Source organism: Globicephala melas, chromosome 13 (genome assembly GCF_963455315.2).
Source record: "Globicephala melas chromosome 13, mGloMel1.2, whole genome shotgun sequence".
Lineage (NCBI taxonomy): Eukaryota > Metazoa > Chordata > Mammalia > Artiodactyla > Delphinidae > Globicephala > Globicephala melas.
In genome coordinates, this window is record NC_083326.1 from 78,001,030 (window position 1) to 78,021,439 (window position 20,410).

The following is a 20,410-nucleotide window of genomic DNA, read 5'->3' on the forward strand; positions in this document are numbered from 1 at the left end:
AGGAAGCCTCTGGGAGGAGAGCTACTGGCCAGAATCATGTTTGCAGGAAAGAAAGGGTTTAGAATGGGCTTCCCTCCTGGTCAGAGAGGGTCGGCCAAGCATGCCAAGGGCTTGGTCTCTGTGCCATGGAAGCCTGACTCCATGGAGGAAACAGGATCAAAGGCAGGCAGGCGGGGAAATCATAACTGGCATGAAGGCAAACTCCGAGTGCCAGGGATGCGATGCCAGCAGGGGCTGCCGGGAAGGGTGGAAAGAGGCGACATAGAGTTTGCCCTTTGTCTTTCAGAGTCTCTAAGGTTGTCCCCTCCTGGGGACACCTCTTTGGCACCCCCTATCTAAGGCCCTTCCAGAGAGAGCCAGGGCTCTCTCCCTTTGGCAGGCCTCCAAACTGAGCATCAAGAAAGAAATGCCCGTGTGCTGTACAGAAAGAAAAAGCTGTCTTTCCATCAGACAAGACAAAACGAAACAAGACGGAAGATCAGAACTGGCTGATTGCCTTTCAACACCAGGAAGGCGGTTCCTGGGGGGGTCAGTGGAACTTCTTTGCTCCCTCTGGGCGCTGCTCACCATTGATTTTTAGCACTTAAGTGTAGAAAGGGACCCTTCCACCCCATTGCCTCTGAGAAGACGAACTCTCTCAGGTCTGCCTGGGAGAAACTGTACCTGCCCTGATTCCTACCAAAGACTTTCCTGCCTGTTTTTGATCTGAGTTGAGGATAATTTATTTGTCAGAATTATCTTATCAGGTTAAAAATTGGGGGGATCCCTTTTAGAAGACAAAATGCACGAAGGCAGGTACTCCGCACCCTGGCTGGGGTCCTGTAGAGGAAGCCGTGAGATACCTCATGACGGAGTCCCTCCCCAACCTAATCTGCTTTCAGCGGCTTCCATTACTTTATCCCCAGGGGTGAAGCAGTAAGCCCCATTTGGGGGAATAAAAAAATAACAGTGATATTCTTCCTTGATACCGTTTTCAATCTACACAACTTTAAAGTTTGATCCATTCATACTTTTTGGCTTCATAACATTACAATTAGTGGAAACTAAGGACAAGTGATGTTGTCCAAAGTTAGCCAGTGGCAAAGACGGGAAGATTCTTATTTCCAGCTCATTCCCTTGGACGACATTACTTCTGGTCTTATGGGTGGGAGTGCCAAATCAGGCGATCCTGATTGGATCCTGGGGTGCGTGGGGTTGGGGAGCAGGTTTGCCCAATCCATCAGATGGGTTAATTTCCCAGTAAGGGCTCCACTAACTGGGGCCAGCATCTAAATGCATCTAATTCAGTGATTTCCCCTTTCATTGGAGATTTCCCCCTTGATCATCACGCCCCATCTCCGTGCCCTGACCCTATATAACCAGGACAGTTAGGATGCTTCCAAGCGTTTCAGGCGTGCTAGCACAGACCCTTAATTATGGATGTGTGAGGCCCCAGTAGGGGCTGGGGCACATTTCTTGGCACGGAGGGTCTGCAGGCGACATGCCTGCATGAGCAAGAGGACGGAGGGAGACCCAGGCCCAACACACGTTCACACATACACAACCAGAACGTCATCATAGAAAAGGACAAGGGGCATTTGAACGGCTGAGGGACTAGCTCAAAAAACTCCTCCGTCTGGTCCCTGCAGCCTCTCCAGGGCAAACCCCAGAAAACACCCTAACACGAACCACAGCCATGTTCCAGTGGTTTCATGCAGCGGTGATTTGCCCTTGTCAGAAAGAGAGAGAGAGGGAAACAGTTTTGTAAGAGCCACTGCGGATTATGAAGGCATTGCACTGCAGCAGGAAAACTCAAGGAGAAAACCCAAGAGGGCCAGGAAACCACTGAGAGGTGAGACAGGACAAGAGGCAGAGCGGGGGCCATGTGCGGGCCCCAAGGAAAGGTTCAGCAGTGTCCGTGCTTACAAAACCTGCAGCCATCCTGGCCGAGTGCAGTGGTGTGGTCACCCTGCCGTCCACCTGGGCAAGAGGGTCCAGTTAGGAGCTGAAAACCCTGTAGGAGGAGAAGTGGGGAGGGAGTTAGTGCCAGAGGAGCAAAGGCTGCTCTGTTTCCTTACACAGACCCAGGGAAAAGCACCTGAGCTCTGGGCTTTGTCTCTTTCACTTCCTCGTCAGCCCCAGTGCCTTGGACAGGACCTGGCTCATCTTGAGTGAATGAATGAACAGATGAATGAACGCTTGCTCACCCACACAACAAACCAGGACGAGATGTGATCTTCGAGGCAATAATGTCAGCCTGCTGGACACCAAGTATGTTTCCGAGACCGCTGTGTTGTTGTAAGGGGAAAAAAAATGGGGATGCTTAAGAAATGGAGTGTGTGTGCCCTAGGCTACCGAAAACGAAGAAGCTGAATTCCCACCTAATTTAAGGGGCACACGGTGGTGGTTTCGAGATGCTCTGTGGCAGAGAATGGGGGGAGTGAGATCACAATCAAGGGTGACATGTCATGGCATTAATGTAAGGTTAAAATAGTGAGACTCAGTCCCAGTTTTGTGGTACCTCAGACCATTTCCAGCAATTTCTAGAGGACAAGTGGAATTGTCAAATTAATAGCAATCGGAATTTGTGTCAGTGAGAATGCTAGCGGCGCTCTGTGGGTGAGGGAGGTGGTGTAAATGCTAGGAACGGTGAATAGGAATACAAATGTTGCGGTGGTGAGAGCCATCACTCAACTGGGGGCACCCCGGCGGAAGTTAACATCCAAAGCTGGGGTACCCACACTTGAGGGGAACTCAGAATCCCCTCCAGGGGTCATAAAAACACAAACCATTCGGTGCCCTGACCCCAGAGCTTCAGATTCATCAGGGCTGGGGCGGCCTGGGAATCTGCATTTCTAACACGTTCCCAGGAAGTGCTTATGCTGCTGGTCTGGGGACCCCACTGTGGGAAAGCCATGGTCAATGAAATCAGACATCCCTGCTTGTCAGGGCTCTGCCCACCCCGCCCATGGGGTGGAGACAGCTTACTCATCAGTGCCCTTTTTGCTCTCCTCAATGAAGGCAATGGATTCAGATCTAAGGCGGTTGGTCACTTCATATGTGCGCAGGGTGACCCCGAAAATATCCTCATGGTACCGGTTGTCATCCTAGGGGACAGAAACAACCAGGAAACAGACCTCAAATGCCAGCCAAGGGCACGGAGAAGGGCAGACACGTTGATACCCTGGAATGGAATATTCCTAGAGAAGACGGTTCCTTAAGAAACGAGGTGTAGGGAGTTCCCTGGTGGTCCAGTGGTTAGGGCTCGGTGCTTTAACTGCCGTAGCCCTGGGTTCAATCCCTGGTTGGGGGACTAAGAGATCCTGCAAGCCCTGCGGCACGGCCAGAAAAAGAAAGAAAGAAAAAAGAAACGAGGTGTAACGCAGGGCCCCCAGAGACCCCTTTGGTCTCCAAGACTCTGTTTCAGCAAGACCCTCTGCCTTCTAGGGCGCAGGGCCTCTAAGCCCAGTTGGCAAAGAACCCTTTTGTTCCCATCCAGAACCATGCTGCTGCTTTGTGGATTCTCCGGATAGAAGAGCTGAGGGGGTCCAGTGGAAACTTCTCCATTTCCCCCTTTCCTCCCTCCTCCTTGTTCCTGCAAGTTCAGATCTGGGCATGGCTGGGTTTAGTGTAAACATCACAGCCTGTAGAGACCAGCAGAGATGGGAGAAAAGACAAAGTGCCCACTTAGCACTCAGGGAATACCATGGTTGGCAAAGTGGAGACTTCTCTGAACAGAGGAGTTCTTCTGACGGCGAGCATCTTAGCTCAGCCTTTCCCAGAAACAGACAAACAAAAAAGACAACTCAAGAAACAGCACGAGTGAGGATGAACTTGTGGCATCTGGGAGTTTCTGGAGCCATTGGAGCTCCTGAGGCAGGACTGAGGGATGGGCATTAAGACTATCCCAGAGGGCAGTGTCGCTGAGCATTAAACAAGGGGAAAAGGTACCTCCCTGCTGAGGAGAGGCAGTGGTTGGGGAACACGCATGCAGAAGAGTTAAGTTCTGGCATCCTTGGTCCCAAAGGTTTTGAAGAAAGTTGCCCATCTGTAGAGTGGATTCATTTTAAGTTGGGGTGGTTTTCAACCTCATTCTGTAGAGTTTTGCAGAATCTATGAAAGCGTCTCTCAAGACTCATACCAAAGAGACAGAGTGGTGAGGGCTCTGCAGCTCTCCTTGGAGCTCTGGCGTTTCTACCAGAAAGTTGTTGTTGTTGTTTTTAACCTAGTAGGGTTTATTATCAGAATTAGAGCAAGGGCTTCTTCTGCAAACATGTTTGATTGCTGTTCATTTAGGGAAGCAGGGAGAAGAATGGGATCACCCCTGGAGCTCTGCGGAGGCCTGGGACTCAGTTTATTCTATTTGGGGCAGTTGGCCACAGTTAGGACTTTGCTTACTGGGCTGCTACTAGCCTTTGTGCAAATTAGGAAAAGGCAACCCTCCTCCCAAGGTGCACTGCTTGGGAAGCCAAGCATGGGGTTGCTTTCATCCCCCACTTGCCCACCTTGGACAAACCTTTTTGTGCAGTGCCCAACCTGCACAACTGCACAGAGCAGTGCTGCAGCTTGTTTCTGGGGACGGGAAAAGTTGGGTTAGGATGGTTTCTATCTAGCTACCCAGTGGTCCACCCACTTGTTATTTTCACACATCATAGCTCCCTACTATATTTAATACACACACCTGCATGTCCCACCATCCTTCCTTCTCTCTCAACTATGGTTTGGGACCACCTGTATCCTCTACCCCCAGTCATAAATGGGAAAATGGGAGCAGGAATGTCATCATGGGTCCCCTAGTCATTGAGACAGGAAGGGTGAGGAAGAGGAGACAGGAAGCTGGATGCCAGAAGAGGAATCCCAGGAGCTGGCCCATCACTCACCCTCAGCCTGCTGATGAACATGCCGGCGTCCTCCACCGAGAGCTTCCCCTGCTGGGTCATGATGCGCTGCATGGCTTTGAGGACATCGGCCGCCATGGTGACGTCCCCGCAGACGTAAATGTGGCCCCCTTGCTCCTTCAGGGCTCGGTACACGGGTTCTGCCAGCTGCTCCTGTAGGATGTCCTGCACGTACTTCTGCAGGGAGAAGGGGGACCAGTGAGAAGGAGCTGGGCTGCAGGACAATCCTGTGTAGCTCCCTCCCGGGCCCCACTACCCCAGGAGCCGAGTCAGACACAGGGGCTCGTGTGCAGGTCTATGTTTTGTGCAGTGACGCAGGGCACTGGGAAGAGTGAAGCAGGAGAGGAGGGAAAGCCGATCAGAGGGTGTGATGAGTTGCTCCCCACTCTGGAGCTCACCTCTGCTGAGAACCCTCTTTGGAATCATGCAGCACGCCCCCCAGAGCCATCCCCTGGAGGGGTGTAGAGGGGGGCATCGTCTCCCCGCTCCTCTCTTCGATGGCCTGTGGTCACCCAGGGGGTGTTAACTCCCGTACACTTCTAGGTGCGGGGCTGGTACTGCAGGCGTACTATGCCGGGGTGCCAGAGAAGCCCCAGGACAGACAGCAAGAAATGGGGGTCAGGAAGGGGCTGTCAGGTTACACCTGGGCCAAGCCAGCTGCTGCAGGAATTGCTGGAATAACAGGGGGGCTAAGAGAATGTCAGGTGGACACAAGGAGTGTACAATGCAGCCTCCAGGGAATTTGGTTTGTCCAGGAAGCTTCCCCCCAGGCGAGCCCGACATTCAGCTGGTACGTTCAACAGCTGTACCTGCTACCGAAACACTGATGAACTTCCATGCCAGAGGTCACGTAGCTGCTGCCCAGACCCTCTGAGTGCCCCCCCCCCGCTATCCTGGCTCCTTTCCTGGGACACCCCTGGGGGTCCAGTTGAGAACCCCAAGATCCAGCAGGGGCATGCTCCAGTCCTGCGGCCTGTGCCCATTCTGACTTGGAGTGCCTCTCATGGGCTGTTTAATTTTTTTTTTTTTTTTGGCTGCTCTACATGCCTTGTGGGATCTTAGTTCCCCGACCAGGGATTGAACCTGGGCCCTCGGCAATGGGAGTGCGGAGTCCTAACCACTGAACCGCCAGGGAATTCCCTGTTTAATTTTTAAAATCTTTTCTATTGTGATAAAACACACATAACATAAAACAGATGCGTGTTTTCAAGTGTATAATACAGCGCAGGGGCACCAAGCACATTCACGGTGCTGTGCAACCATCCCCTCTACCTGGTTCCAGCACCTTTTCATCACCCCCAGAAGGAACCCCGTACCCTCCGCATCCCCCCTTCCCACAGCCCCTGGCAACCACGCATCAGCTCTTCTGTCTCTATGGAGTTGGCTGTTGTGGCTATTTCATGGAAGTGGCATCATAGAACGTGGGCTGTTCAATATTTTAAGTCAAATGTTTAGGCTCCAGGCTTCCTGAAGTTCAGAGCAATGTCACGGAGGGGAATGCAGAAAGGGTGAGGGGTTTCTGGGAACGGGATTTGCATGGGTGGACGAGCGCGTGTGTGTGCTGGGCTGGGGTGGGGGGGCCATGAACAGGCTGGGGGTTACCTTTGGTTTGTCTGGCTCCCGGGAGTAGGCTGTGTACAGTTCTCTGAAGACCCCCTTGCTCTTGGCCTGTAGGGTCTCCTCCCTGTAGATGTGGTCTATCTTGGACTGCCGGCACCCGAAGACCAGGACCATGGGGCAGGGACTCATTCCTGGGGACCGGGAAGACCTCCTGTCACCGACAGCTCTGATGCCTGATTTCGGGGGTGGCTGGTGGTGCCAGGGGTGCTCAGAACCTTAGCACGTGCTACAGGGGTAGAGGTGCACGGACCCTGGGGCAGGCGGTATAGGTACTCGCACACACACACACGCACATGCGCACACGCTGAGGGGAGTAGGTGAAGTGTGTTCAGACTTCAGCAGACCTCTCTTCTCTGGGTCTCAGTCTTTCCTCTGGGAAAGCCCCCACCACTGGGTACTGCTAAACCCCCAAGCTCTGAAACTAGACTGCCTGGATTCAGATTCCAGCTTCTGTGTGAAGCTGAGGAACTTACATAACTTCTATGTCTCCATGTCCCCAAGTACAAAATGGAAATAATAATAGTGTCTAACCTCATAGGGTTATTGTAAGAAGAAAATGGAAAACATTAGACCTGTGCCTGGTACACAGTGAGTACACTTGTCCCTCGGTATCCTAGGGCATCAGTTCCAGGACCCGCCCTGGATACCCAAATCCACTGATGCTCGAGTCCTCTATAGTTGGCCCCCTGTATCCGCGAGTCCTCTGTATCCAAGGTTCCACATCTGCGGATTCTCAACCAGCCTCGGATGGTGTAGTACTATACATATGTATTTAATGAAAAAAGCTTGCGTATAAGTGGACCATGCAGTTCAAACCCATGTCGTTCAAGGGTCAACTGTACTTTGTAAATGTTAGCTATTCCACTAGAATGACAGTTCCACCGGAGCAAGTTTTTTTTTTTAAATTGTTTCTCTGTCTTGTTCATTGCTGCGCCTCTAGTGCCTACAATAGTGTTTGGCATTCATGAGATGCTCAGTAAATCCCTGTTAAATGCATGTCAGAAATGTGGGTTTCTTTCTCTCTCTCCTCCCAAAGCTGATCTGTTATGTTTCTCACACAGCAAACCCTGCTCCTGAATGACAGTCTTTGGAACCATCCCGTGAACACACAGCCGTTGGATAAGGCTTAACGCTTACCCCTTCTAGGGCTGCTTACATTTTAAGATGGGGGTCTTATCTTAACAGTCCAAGAAATGTCTTCTGGGGATGGAATTCGGGCCTTGGAACAAGCTGTGTGGACGATTTGTTTGGACAGGTCCTTTGAATTACACTGTAAACTTCACCCATGGGTCTGGTCACTACTATGCTCCCCCTCCGTCCCCGGGTAGTGACACAAAGCAGAGAAAACATCACCACGCCTCCGGGATGCTGGGACACAGGCGGGCCTCCCCAGGTCCAGGGGGTAGCAACCATGTGCCTGCTAGACCATGACTCACCTTTGTGCTGGATATCGAATTGCCGTTGCTGCCAGAAGCTTCGGAAAGGGGCAATGCCTGTGCCCGGGCCGACCAGGATACAGGGCACTTGGGGATTTCGGGGCAGGTGGAAGCTGGGCGCTCTGGACAAGGAAGAGAGAGTCAGAAGCCTTGCTGAGCTCAAATCTGATCAAGAACTATTGGGTCTTAGGTAAACCAGATGGCCGTCTTGGGTAGACCTACAACGGGGCTTAAAGCTCTTCAGCTGGGGTCAGGTGGCCCTTATCAGGGTGGGAGGTCCCATTAATTTGGGTCCTCAGGGTCTGGCTATCACTCCATTTCCCAACTATCCCCATTGCTGAGCTAAGCCACAAAGGGTGTGGGGTTGATTTAACCCAGAGTTTCCCTGCCTCAGCACTCCTGACAGTGGGGGCAGCATATCTCTCGGTGATGAGGGCTGTCCTGTGCATTGCAGGATGCTGAGTAGTACCCAGGCCTCTATCTATTAGATGCCAGGAGCACCCTCCAGCTGTGACAACCAAAAATATCCCCAGACATTGCCAAGGGCCCCTGGGGGGCAAAATCACCCCAGGTTGAGAACCACTGAATTAACCGTCCATGAGATCTTCCCAAATCAGGGAGTTGCAAACTTCAATGTACAAAAGAATCATGTGGGGACGTTCAAAGAGGGTGTAGATTCCTGGGCAATGCGGTAAGTCTAGGCTCAGGACTCGGCATTTTTGAAGCACCCCACGGGATTCTGATGCTGATGGTACGTGGACCGTATCATGACCATTCTACCCTTAACAGCTGAGAAAAATGGCTGGCCGAGCCCACCGTTTAGGTAGGGAAGTTATCAGTTGATAAAGAAGGTAACTACAGTGGGCCTAAGCTCAGACATATCCCTTATTTTTTTATTTTTATGTTTTTAGAGCTATATTATTTTATTTGATTGACTGATTGAGGTAGGAACACTTAACACATATTGACCAGGGGATTTTTACACAAACTAACACCTCTGGCCGTAATACATCTCCGATTAAAAATGTGTTTAACGTGAAACCTATCCTCTTAACACACTTTAAAGAGCACAATACGGTATTGTTAGCTATGGGCAGACATATCCTTTAAAACTGAGCTTGGAAGGGGAAGATGGTTGACAGGGAAGGGAATTAAATCTTCCCGGTCTCTAAGAAACTGGGAACACAGGGGGTGGCCAGCAGACTGTGGATAGAAGTTTCACTAGTCTGCAAATTCCATGAAGGCTGAAACTGCATTTTGCCTGGTCGTCTACTGTAGCCCCATCTAGCACAGGACATGCACTTGATAAATATCTGATGCACTGACCTGAACTTGACTAGAGGACTTGCTTAGCTTCTGCTATGTTGCTCTGCCCCCACGATCCTGTTTCCTTAACAGCTTGGAGCGATGCTGAGCGTTGATCTCAATCCCATCGGACTCAGCCATCTCTCTAGAACCCTTCAGGCTGGTCCACCCGCCCCATCTCAGGACATGAGGATGCAGATCTGGGATGCTGCTTCTTTTCATGCGCCACTCACCCTCTCACGAAACAGGGTACCACTTCGTCAGCCTGGATCCGGTTGAGCCAGGAGGAGCACACGCCGTGGTGAATTGGTCCTTCTCCATCTAACAGGATAACCGAGGTGATCTGGCTCATTTACTGTCCCTCATGCTCCCCCGGCCCCGGCTTCCCCCCATCCTCCAGTGCAGAAGGCTCACAGCCCCCACACCAAGTTTCTGCCTTGGAGTTCCCCATGTAGATCCCTTCCTCTGACGGGGAAGAGGAAATGGTAAAGCTGGGGTGGGCTCATGGCCGTGAAACTGGTGGTTAGGGGTGGCTGGTATTCCAATCGTGCCCACTGAAAGGGCCTTGATCGATGTGCTCTCGGTGGCCTGTCAGGACCGTGGTCTCAGAGCTCTTTCAGGCACCATGCGTTTTTTGTTTGTTTCTTTGTTTGTATTTTTTTTTTTTGGCCACACTGCACAGCTTGCAGGATCTTAGTTCCCCAATCAGGTATTGAACCCGGGCCCCAGCAGTGAGAGCACCAAGTCCTAGCCACTGGACCGCCTGGGAATTCCCAGGCACCGTGCATTTTAATTGCTATAACCAAGGAGGAAAACACGGGTGCAGAGGTCAGGTTATCCGGCTGACCTACAGCCAGCTGGACATCAGGCAGCAGAGGGCTCCCCCCTCGGAGGGAAGGGGTGGTGGTGGCTTGTTCTAGCTGCTGCGTTGGGGGTATGAGGGGAGGAAGGGAGTAGAAGGAGGTCTCAGGCTTTTGGAGAGCCTCCAGATGCACATCTCATTTCCTCCCTAATTCTGCACAGAGCTGGCTCTGCCTAAGGGGACGGTTTGCTGCTCTACTTCTTTTCCAAGTTTCCTGGTCTTGGGGGGTGGGTCACCTCCCCAGGATTTGGGACGTGGCAGAAGCTTAGGCAGGTGTGCAGAGGCCCCTGGAGGGGGGGGGGAAACGCAGACCCGGGGGCTCTCCCAGCGCCTCTGCCCACCTCGGGTGCGGTAGGAGACAACGGCCACGGTGAGGTGCACCTCGTCGGGGTACATGTCCGGGGAGGAGCTGATGGAATAGTAGCGAGGTTGCAGCAGCGACAGCTGGGTCAGGAGCAGGGTGGCGGGCATCTGGATGGATGGGAACTCCTCCAGCACCTCCACGATGTTCGGGTTCCTGCCCCATTTCCATTCCTCGTACTCCTGCAAACCCTGCACCAAGGAGAGGGGCAGAAAAGAACTCGCAGCCGGACCCTGGAGCAAACTTCCAAGGAACGCTTGAGGAGGTCCAGGGAAGAAGGCCAATTAACAAATAATAACAGTTAACTCGTGCCTAGGAATTACTCTGGGCCAGGTTTTCATTTTTGCAAGGACCTTATAAGTCTGACTGTTATCCCTATTTTATTGATGAGGAAACTGAGGGATGTAGAGGTCCAATGGCTACAAGGTGGTGGCAGACTTCAGCCCGAAAACCAGATCTGGCTCACCACCTGCTCGTGCGGCCCGTGAGCTAAGAGTTGTTTTTACATGTTTAAATGGTTGGGGGTACGAGGGGGGAATCAAAAGAACAATACTATTTCATGACCCTAGGCTATGACATGAAATTCAAATTTTGGTGTCCACAAATAAAGTTTGATTGGAACCCAGCCACGCCCACTCATTTAAGGATTGTCTATGCTGTCGTGCTACAATGGCAGAGTTGAATGGTTGCAACAGAGACACACAGAGCATGAGTCTAAAATATTTACTACCTGGCCTTCTACAGAAAAAGTTTGCCGACCCCTGTTCTAGGCAGTCTGGCTCCAGAATCTGTGGTTCTAGTATTAGACTCTCCTGCCATTTGCGAAGGTCAAGAGAAATGCGCTGTGGAGGGAGTCATGACTTGCAGGCGTGTGGTTTGTGGGTCTGCAAGGCTGGAGGTGTATCCTCGGAGCGTATGGGTCACACGCAAGATGGTAAAAGACAGCCCCGAAGGAACAGGTTGGGGTGTGGAGGACCATGTTCAGGGGCATGTTGACAGCAAAGCCCAGGTGTTACTAGGGAGCACAGGAACTCTCTGGGGCTCTGGAGTTATTTTTCCTACATCTTAGAAGCTGCCCTTAGCTTATAGGAGGCTCAGATTTTAAGGAGGGGTAAAGCCTATTACCAGTGCATTGTATAACCAAGCTTTTCCCCATGTTCCTAAAACCCATCCTTGCTCTACTGATAGGGTATGGCATTCTGGAGAACGTGCTTTCCAGACCCCCAGCCTCATTGACTTCGAGCTGCTGGGGCTCAATTGACCAAAAGCCCCAGCAGCTGCTCACTGAAACTGATATCCCCTGAAAACTGACACGGATCTGATCCTACACGCTTCCACTCAAACTTTCTGCCCTCTCCTTCACTTGGGGTCAGGCTTGTTTTGAGGTCTGATGGTTCTCTCAGTCTTATCTGACTCTGTTTCCATTTTCTCTCACTCAGGTGTTTCCCCTAATAAAAATATCCCCGCTCTTTTAATGGAGTTTGCGCTTTTTGGAAGAAGCGGATTAATACATACAGCTACATCAAATTTGACTTTAAATAATCCTGTGCAAAGAGCGCAAGCTCTGTTCCCTCTTCAGATTATCCCCCTTCCGTTACTTAACATTTTAAATCAAAGTTATGTGTGTACAGAGTTTAAAAAGTTAAATAGCTCTTCAAAACTTACGATTAAAGATAATGCTCTCCAACTCCCTAGAGGTAACCACGTACAGTTCTTTTAAGTGTTTTTTTCTGGTGCTTATTTTCATATTTCTAAGTAAGATGCACTCCCTGAATTAAAAACAGCACTTCCTGTGCCACCATTTGATGCCCTCTCCTGCACAGCAGAAGAAAGCGAAACCATCATTTTCTGGTGGCTTGCTTACTGGGGAGGAGCCCCACTGGGAGAAATCTGAGTGGTCCTCCCAGCTAGGATTTTTTTTTTTTTTTGCGGTACGCGGGCCTCTCACTGTTGTGGCCTCTCCCGTTGTGGAGCACAGGCTCCGGACGTGCAGGCTCAGCGGCCATGGCTCACGGACCCAGCCGCTCCGCGGCATGTGGGATCCTCCCGGACCGGGGCACGAACCCGTGTCCCCTGCATCGGCAGGCGGACTCTCAACCACTGCACCACCAGGGAAGCCCCCCAGCTAGGATTGTTTTTGCAACTTTGTGTCTAAGCGAGGGCGGTAGAAGCTGTGCTTTTGGGTTTACCTTACCATCAGAGGTCTCTTCTATCTTGAAGTCATACCTATAGCTCTTCAGCACTGAAAAAGCTGATTTTTAAAACAGGGCACTGGGGGATTCTCTCAAGTTCTTTTTCTTCTAAGCATGGGCTCTGATGGAACTAATGGAGGCTCAAGGGTTCCAAAGGCAGGAGGAAAAAGAGTTAGAACAGCAATTTCGACTGTAGCCAGAGAACTCTGAGATTCAACGGGGTCGCTCTCTCGTTCTTTTAGACCTTAGTTAGAAGGAAGGGAGATGGGCAAGATTAGCCAAAATGGACTAGCCAGTGTGGTGACCTGCAAACTAGACTATGGCAGCCCTCGCTCAAGACTGCCATCTGCTGGACAACTGTTGCAATAACTATACAATTCTCCAACGAGGAGGAGGTAAGGTTGTATGTATGTGGCCAGGGACCCACCTTGCTGAGGACCAGCAGACGCTGCTTCTCTTTCTCACTGGTGGCCAGAGAGGCAAACTGCTGCAGCTGCAGTGGCGTTGGAGGCGTGGTGATATCCAAGTAGTACTTGAAGGCCTGGAAGATGGTGCAGGGTGGGAGGCGATGCTCATCGGTCCAGTTACTGATAACCCCTGTGGAGGCACAGAGAAGGTGAGAGACGGGTCGGGGAGGAGAGTCTGGGCTCCGAGGGCTTAGGTCCAAGTTAGGGAGGCCAGACCTGCTTCTGGGACTGAGGATGGGGTCTGGAGAGCCGGACTGCCCCAGAGCCAAGTAACCCCTCGGCTGTCCACCTCCCGTGTCCCTCATCTATACCCAGGGTCCTGGGGACCCTGTGATCACCTCCTGTATGCAAGGAGCTTGTCCAAAATCAATCGATATTATTAACTCATTTAATCCTCATCACAATCCTATGTGGTGGGTGCTATTATTATCTCCATTTTGCAGTTGAGAAAAATGGAAGCACAGAAAGGTTAAGGAATTTGCCCAAGGTCACACAGCACAAATGCATAAAGTCAGACAGTATTGCTCCAGACCATGTTTTAACTACTATGCAATACTGCTTCTATTTACTTTACTCCAGTACAGCCCCTACACACAAGCCTCTACTTCAAGATAAAAAGTACTGTTCCAACATGGAGAAAGAACTGTCTGGGTTGGATTTATTAAGAGAAGGTATGTCTCTCTAAAGTGGTACCTTCCTAAGGGATTTTCAATAAGGCTTTGGCTACAAACTGTTTTCACATTCTGCCCTGACTTTGTGTCCTAGCTCCCTGGCAGAGGGGATGTGTCACTGTAGCCCGGGCTACCATGTATGGTCACTGCAGTTCCTTGTACCTGAGTTCTGAGCTCACCTGCGGCTACTGAGATGAAGCACGGAGACCCATTTACCTTGGAAAGTTATTTAATAGGAATGTCAAGGATGGTCCCTGAAACAGGTTGGGACTTGATCTAATTTGGTCAGAAATATGGTTCAATCCCAACGGACCACTGAGCTTTATAGGGTGCCTTTGGATCCTAAGAGGAGGCATGGGCGGACTCCAGTTGCTCTTTACTTGGTGGCAGTGAGGCAGGGGTGATGAAGGAAGTTAGACGGGTAGCCTCTGCTAAGATCAGTGTCTAGCTGATGAAGGAAGGTAGAAGCCCCTTTGGCTCGAAGATGAACCATCAGCGTCCTGGCTTCATGGACATTCATTTGCTTAGCCAGTTGGGCCAAGGTTATTTAACCATGAGAAAGGAGGAGTCTTCAGTCTCGTAAGCTGGGGGTGACAGAGACCCACTCTCCTACCTGGAATGGTGATTGAGAAGACAAGTCTCCTCTTCCCCAGATACCCACTGCCTTTGGGACTCCCTGGAGAAGGGAAGCACCCTTGGGTGTAGCCCAGCCATAGTTACCCAAAGCCGTGTTTCGCTCCTCTAGCAGCTCCACCTTCACCAGCTGGTTGACCGGGGGTGCGTCCTCCAGCCGCTCGATCAGGGCATTCACGAGGTCCTCGTGGTTGCCGGGGAAGACGCCCAGGTGGTCCCCAGGCTGGTACTGCAGCTCCTGATTCCCGTTGGTGTGGAGACGCACGAAGATGGTTGATCGGCTGCAGGGTAGAGCAGTGGAACAGAGGGATGAGGGCCACCAGCTTCTGCCCACCTCCTCGGCTGCTTTGTCTGTCCTTGCGGCTGCAACTCCCCTCCTTCCATTCTCTTTGGGGCTCAGGCCAATCAGACTCCTGGCCCCATCACTGCACGCCGCGGCTTTCAGCAAGGTCACCCACGGGCTCCTCGTGGCAAATCCGAGCGCCAGCTCCCAGCGCTCACTGTGGTCGTATCCGACCAGCACTGGACGCAGCTGCCCACTTCCTCCTCCTCAATACCCTTCTCTTGAGCATCCCAGGCTCTCCTGATCTTCTCTCTGGCTGCTCCTCTTCAGTCTCCTTTGCCAGTTCCTCCTCATCTTCCCTAACTGGAGCACCCCAGGGTTCAGTTCCCAGACATCTTTGCTTTCCTGGCTCCCTGCCCCTGCTTTTCTTTCCTCCATAGCACTTACCATCAACTGACCTCCAGCAGAGTTTACTCCTTTACATGCTTTGTGGTCTGTCCCCCCTGCCTGCCCCCTGGCCCCCAGGACAATGTAAACTCTAGAGGGCAAGGAATTTGTTTTTTTTCCCCACTGTTCTATTCTGGCACCTAGGACAGTGCATGGCACATAGTAGGTGTTCAAAAAACATTTGTTGTTTGTAGGAACCTCAGACCCTCAGGATTAACCAGCTACTGGAATAGGCTCTGTTCTCTGTACCAATCAGAGTTCTGCCAGGAACCACTAGCCCATTGGAGCCACAGGCAATGATGTCCCCATTCTGTGAAATTCCATCTCTCCTAGAAATCCCAAGCTCCACCCGCTTTTGCAACCAGGGTCCTCATCTTGTCATGGAAAAGGGAAAAGAACTTGGCCTTAAACTCAGGTTCTCGTTGTGCACAAATCCCATGGTATTATAAAATTTACGGAACTAAGGAGAAAACCCAGAGAGAAACGCGTTGATGCCTGCCAGGTCATGCCGTTTCTTTTGATTTTTGGATTTCAAGTGCAGGAGCTCTGTGCTAAGAATGAATGCTCAGACTAGGATTATTCGGGTCCTCTTTAAAGTTTTAGTACAGATATACCACGTTTTTATACCTGAAAACTCTGGGATGGATGACCGCGCTTTGGTAAATCAAATCGTTTTTGTATTCTTTGAGTTACATTCGCATTTTCAGATCCGCTGTTTTCTTCCTTGCCAACTGGTTTTTGGTTGACAGAGACACTTGATATTCAACGTGAAGTTTCTACATTCTCCGCGGTATGTAAATCAGCACTTGAATAGACCAATGGGACTCGCTATTTAAAGGAGTTTTTGGCACAGCCAAGGGCCCTTTTGTGCTGCAAATAGCCGCCATTATTAAAAATAGTTGTGCTGGCATATTTTGCATGGCACCCCTGTCCTTAGTATGGGGGGGGGAACTTGGTAACTGAAATTGTGAATGATGGTGGTGGGGTGTGGGGTACCACTCTCCTTCCCCGGGGAAGATTTTGTTCTCTCTGGGGCACTGATCTTACCCATTAAATGCGCTTGCGCGACTGATTCTGTTCTGAGCTCATACCAATTTTTTGGTTCCTGGAGAGCAAGGCATCAATCATCACGCCCTGCCAGCTCCAGGAAGGGGAGCGGCAGAGGCTGACAACCAGCAGAGGGCGCTGTGGGGTTGCTAATTTGGGAGCCTCCGGCGCCTACCAGGGGAAGCCTTTGAAAGGCCCACAGATCAGTTCCTACTTTCTCCCAGATCATCATGATTTCTTTCAGAAGTATATTTGCCTCTGTTCCTTTGGCCAGCACAAAATAGAAATGCGGAGGACCCGAACTCGGTGAGCTGGCTCACACGCACAGCCATTTCCCCGAAGTCCTCTTGACCGTGGCCGAAGGTGGTCTGGCGGATAAGAGGCAGGGATGGGAATGGAGCTGGCAGGTGGGCCACAAGGTGGGCCCCGGCTCTGCTGGGAATTTGACCACGGACACTTTGCAAGCCGCTGACCAAGGCATGGCATGTGGAGAATCCCGGCAGTGAATGGCTGCATGGCCCTAGGACCATGTGGTGGGCAGTGGGCTGGTCCTTGAAGCTTTGTAGGAAGCTGATCCCCCAGTGGGTAGCGGTAGCCTGGAGACTAATTGTCCTACATCTCAGTTCTGCTGGGGGTTTCTAAGTATAGGATTTTCTAAGCCTTAAAAAAAAAAAAAAAAAAAAAAAAAGCTTGGGACACATATGGACCATTGAAAAGTTTTAGGGGAGGGAAAAAGGGCAACATTGGGAAGGCAGAGCCATTTGAGCCCTTTTTCCCCCAGAGTATCCCCTGCCTGTGATGTATTTATATTCACCTCCAGGAGCATAACACACACACACACACACACACACACTCACACACACACTTGGCAATGGTTCAATGACAGGTTCGCAGACGAAAGAACAGTCTGCTAACGTCCAGCATTAAATGGAAAAAAAAAATTAGCTCATGTTCATTCTTCAAGGAAAAGAGGAAACAGTGTCTGTTGTGAGCAGTTTGAGTGAATAAGGTTCATACCTTCAACAAATCTGTATTGAGTGTCAGGCACTGTTCTAGGCACTGGTGAGAGAGGGATGGCTAAAGATAACAAAGGGTCTGATTCTCATTGAGAGGTAACTTAAAAAGATCTCAGATGGGGCTGGGGATGAGGATGGGTGGAGGCTGATGGGTGGGGGCAGTGGGCTAAGTGCCTGGCAGATAAGTGTGGTCAAGGAGGCCTCTCTGGTGATTTGACATTTAAGCAGAGATCTGAAGAATGAGAAGGAACGGACATGCAAAGATCTGGGGGAAGAGTGTTCCCGAAAGGGGAAGCAGAATGTGCAAAGGCCCTGAGGTTGGAAAAAGTGTGGCACGTTTGAGGAAGGGAAAGAAGCCTGGAGTGTTTGGAAGAGGGGTCAACACAGGGGTGGGTGGTACAGAGGAGATCAGAGAGCTAGGCAGAGGCCAGATCATGAGGGTCTTGTCATGACCTGTCATGGCAAAGGAGTTTGAAGGTTTCCTAAGTCCAGTGGGAAGCTATTGGAGGATGTGAAGCTGTGGATGGACAGGCTTCCATTCACATTCTTAAAAGATCAGTCTGCCTGCTATTTGGAAAATGGATCTTTGAGAGAAATGTCAAGAAACAGGGAGACAAGTTAGGGATCTATGGCAGGCCCTCAGATCACAGACGATCGTGACCTTGCTTTAAGGTGGTGGATGCAGATCTGAGATGTAGCTGAAACACATGACCCACAGGACCAGCTGAGAGTTGGATGGACGGTGGGAGGGAAAGCGAGGCGGCGGGGAGGATGCTTAAGTCTTGGGCTTAAGCCAGATGTTGATGTCTTCTGTTGAGATGGTGAAGGCTGGAGAGAAGCAATTTTATCAGAGGGTAGCTGGGAATTAAGAGTTCTCCCATCAAGAACTCTCTGTTATAATGTCCCATCTTTCTCTGAGATCCCAGCTCTCAGGGCCCCTTCAGCATCTTTGCTCCTATTCTCTCTTCCTAGATGTCCCCCCTCTATTCACTAGCCTATCTAAAGCCTACCAGGCGTTCCCCCTCCTCCTTCTGACTTCTAGGACCTATGATCCACACCCCACCCATTAGTGCTCCATTATACTCTTTTCTGTATTGTTTGCTAATTGCCGTATGTAGAAAACTTATTTCCTGGCCAGGCAGTAACTGTAGTCACTTTTCTCTTTAGAGTTGCAAGGATCACCTTCAAAAGGTGGCTTATTTCCTCTTAAGCACTTTGCTCGCAATTAAGGGTCTCTTGTTGGGGGTGGGAGTGGTGGGTGTGTGATCCATGATATCTTGCTATGGTCTCCTGGCTCAAACAGCTCGACTTTGGCCTTGGGCAGGGGAAAACAGGAGAGTCATGCTTTTTTGCTCAGTTATTCTTAAAAACAAAAACAAAACAACAACCGTATAAAGCTGGAAATGGTAGTAAGCCTGAAAATAGGCAGTGCTATGGAGTGCGCTTTTAAAGAGTTAAACGTCTAGACACCATTTGGTCTTTTTGAGCTAATCCATAACTGATGTTAATACTGTCTTCTGGTTCTTAACCTTGTTGAAATATCTTCTTGTAAGTCACTCAGAGTTAACTGTCCTTTCCAGAGGTGGATTGGGGGTTATTCTGGGACTTCAGTCCAACTCAGCATCAAAACATTTGCAAATTACCTTGCTTTTTATGTACTGTGGTTTGGGGAGTAATTTTTGTGATCTAGGCTTTCACGGTTTGTCACTGAAAGAAATTTCCAGTAGATTCTTAGTCCCTTCTCTTCCAATGCTACTGAAGTTGTACTTTTCCACAGGATGGAAATGGGGAGTACGATGCGTATTTCAAATGAGTCCCTTTCTGTATCAGAGATCAGTATGCTCTGAATATTGCATTTAACTAATTATTCAAATGGATTAATTTCCCAATCCATTTCTTTAGTGTTTGAGGATCTGGGAGAGAACATGAGAGCCCTGGGGCTCCATCCTGTTGACCACTTTATCAAAAGTTTTACGTCCAGGCACAGAGAAACAGACTTGTGGTTGCCAAGGGGAAGGGGGGTGGGGGAGGGATGGAGTGGGAGGTTGGGTTTGGCAGACGTAAGCTTTTATATATAGAATGGATAAACAATAAGGTCCTACTGTATAGCACAGGGAATTATATTCGATATCCTATGATAAACCACAATGGAAAAGAATATTAAAAAAAAGAATGTATGTGTATGTATAACTGAATCACTTTGCTGTACAGCAGAAATTAACACAACAGTGTAAATCAACTATACTTCAATTTTAAAAAAAGGTTTTAAGTCCACGTAGAAAGCACACATACTAAATTTGCAGGTGTATGAAGCTGGGACGGGTAAGGAATAGTAACGGGAATGAGGGATACGCTAGTTGCTTTGTGTGTGTTGCTTCTAATACTCACAGCAGCCTTGTGATGCTGGTGAGGCCATAGGTATAGCCATTTGGCATTTTGACCTTGGAGTCAGAGAACTGAGCCTGTGTGGCCTTGAAAGGTCACTTGCATTTTCTCATTGTCATTTTTCATATTTAAAACGTGGATGATACTAGTACTTACTTCTGGGCTGGTCAGAACTCTGGGAGATCCTGCACAGAGAGGACTCAAAACAGTGCTTGGAACACAGAAAGTACTAGATAAACACTGGCAATCTTTATAGCCATCGATCTCATTTTAGGTAAGGAGACAGGGGTCCAGAAGACCCAGGGGACTTGCCCAAGGTCACACAGCTGACATGTGGCAGCACTGGGGTCAGAACCCATGGCTGTCCAGCTGGAGAGCCCACCCTTTGTACTGTGCCAGGCAAAGAATCAAGATCTCAAAAGATCTTCATGGGCCCAAACTGCAAAGTGAAAAGGATTCCATTCAACAGGGATCAATGCAAAGACTTTCTTTACTGCCAAAAAATTTACTTATACAAGTAGAGGGATGCAGAGACCTGGCCTGATCATTCTGAAAAGACTTCAAGTCCACGAGTAGCAAGGACGTAAGCTTAATGGGAGAGCAGCATGGCTGTTAGGACAACACCTGCAATCCTGGGCGGCATTAGAGCATCCTATCCAGATCGGGGATGGTAATAATAGCCTTAGTGCACTTGGTAGTGATCACAGGACCTCCACTGCACTGTGACCAGGGCTGGGAATGACATTTCCAGCAGGACAGAGTGTGTCCTTTTTTTTTTTTTTTTTTTTTTTTTTGCAGTACGCGGGCC

General features: G+C 50.1%; 1 protein-coding gene across 2 annotated transcripts in view; it reads right to left on the bottom strand.

Annotated features, from left to right (window-relative positions):
- Positions 1-1,497: 1,497 nt before the first annotated feature.
- The window catches only part of NOS1 (nitric oxide synthase 1), a 113,006-nt gene continuing 94,093 nt past the window's right edge, over positions 1,498-20,410 (bottom strand). For both annotated transcript variants that reach the window (XM_030860411.2, XM_060310405.1), the window contains 9 exons: positions 14,512-14,705; positions 13,081-13,250; positions 10,442-10,652; positions 9,472-9,559; positions 7,934-8,055; positions 6,480-6,628; positions 4,860-5,054; positions 2,968-3,086; positions 1,498-1,993 (listed from right to left, as the gene is read on the bottom strand). In XM_030860411.2, coding sequence (XP_030716271.1) covers positions 1,978-1,993; positions 2,968-3,086; positions 4,860-5,054; positions 6,480-6,628; positions 7,934-8,055; positions 9,472-9,559; positions 10,442-10,652; positions 13,081-13,250; positions 14,512-14,705 — 1,264 coding nt within the window. In that variant the 3' untranslated portion in view covers positions 1,498-1,977. The remainder of the gene's footprint in view (positions 1,994-2,967; positions 3,087-4,859; positions 5,055-6,479; positions 6,629-7,933; positions 8,056-9,471; positions 9,560-10,441; positions 10,653-13,080; positions 13,251-14,511; positions 14,706-20,410) is intronic.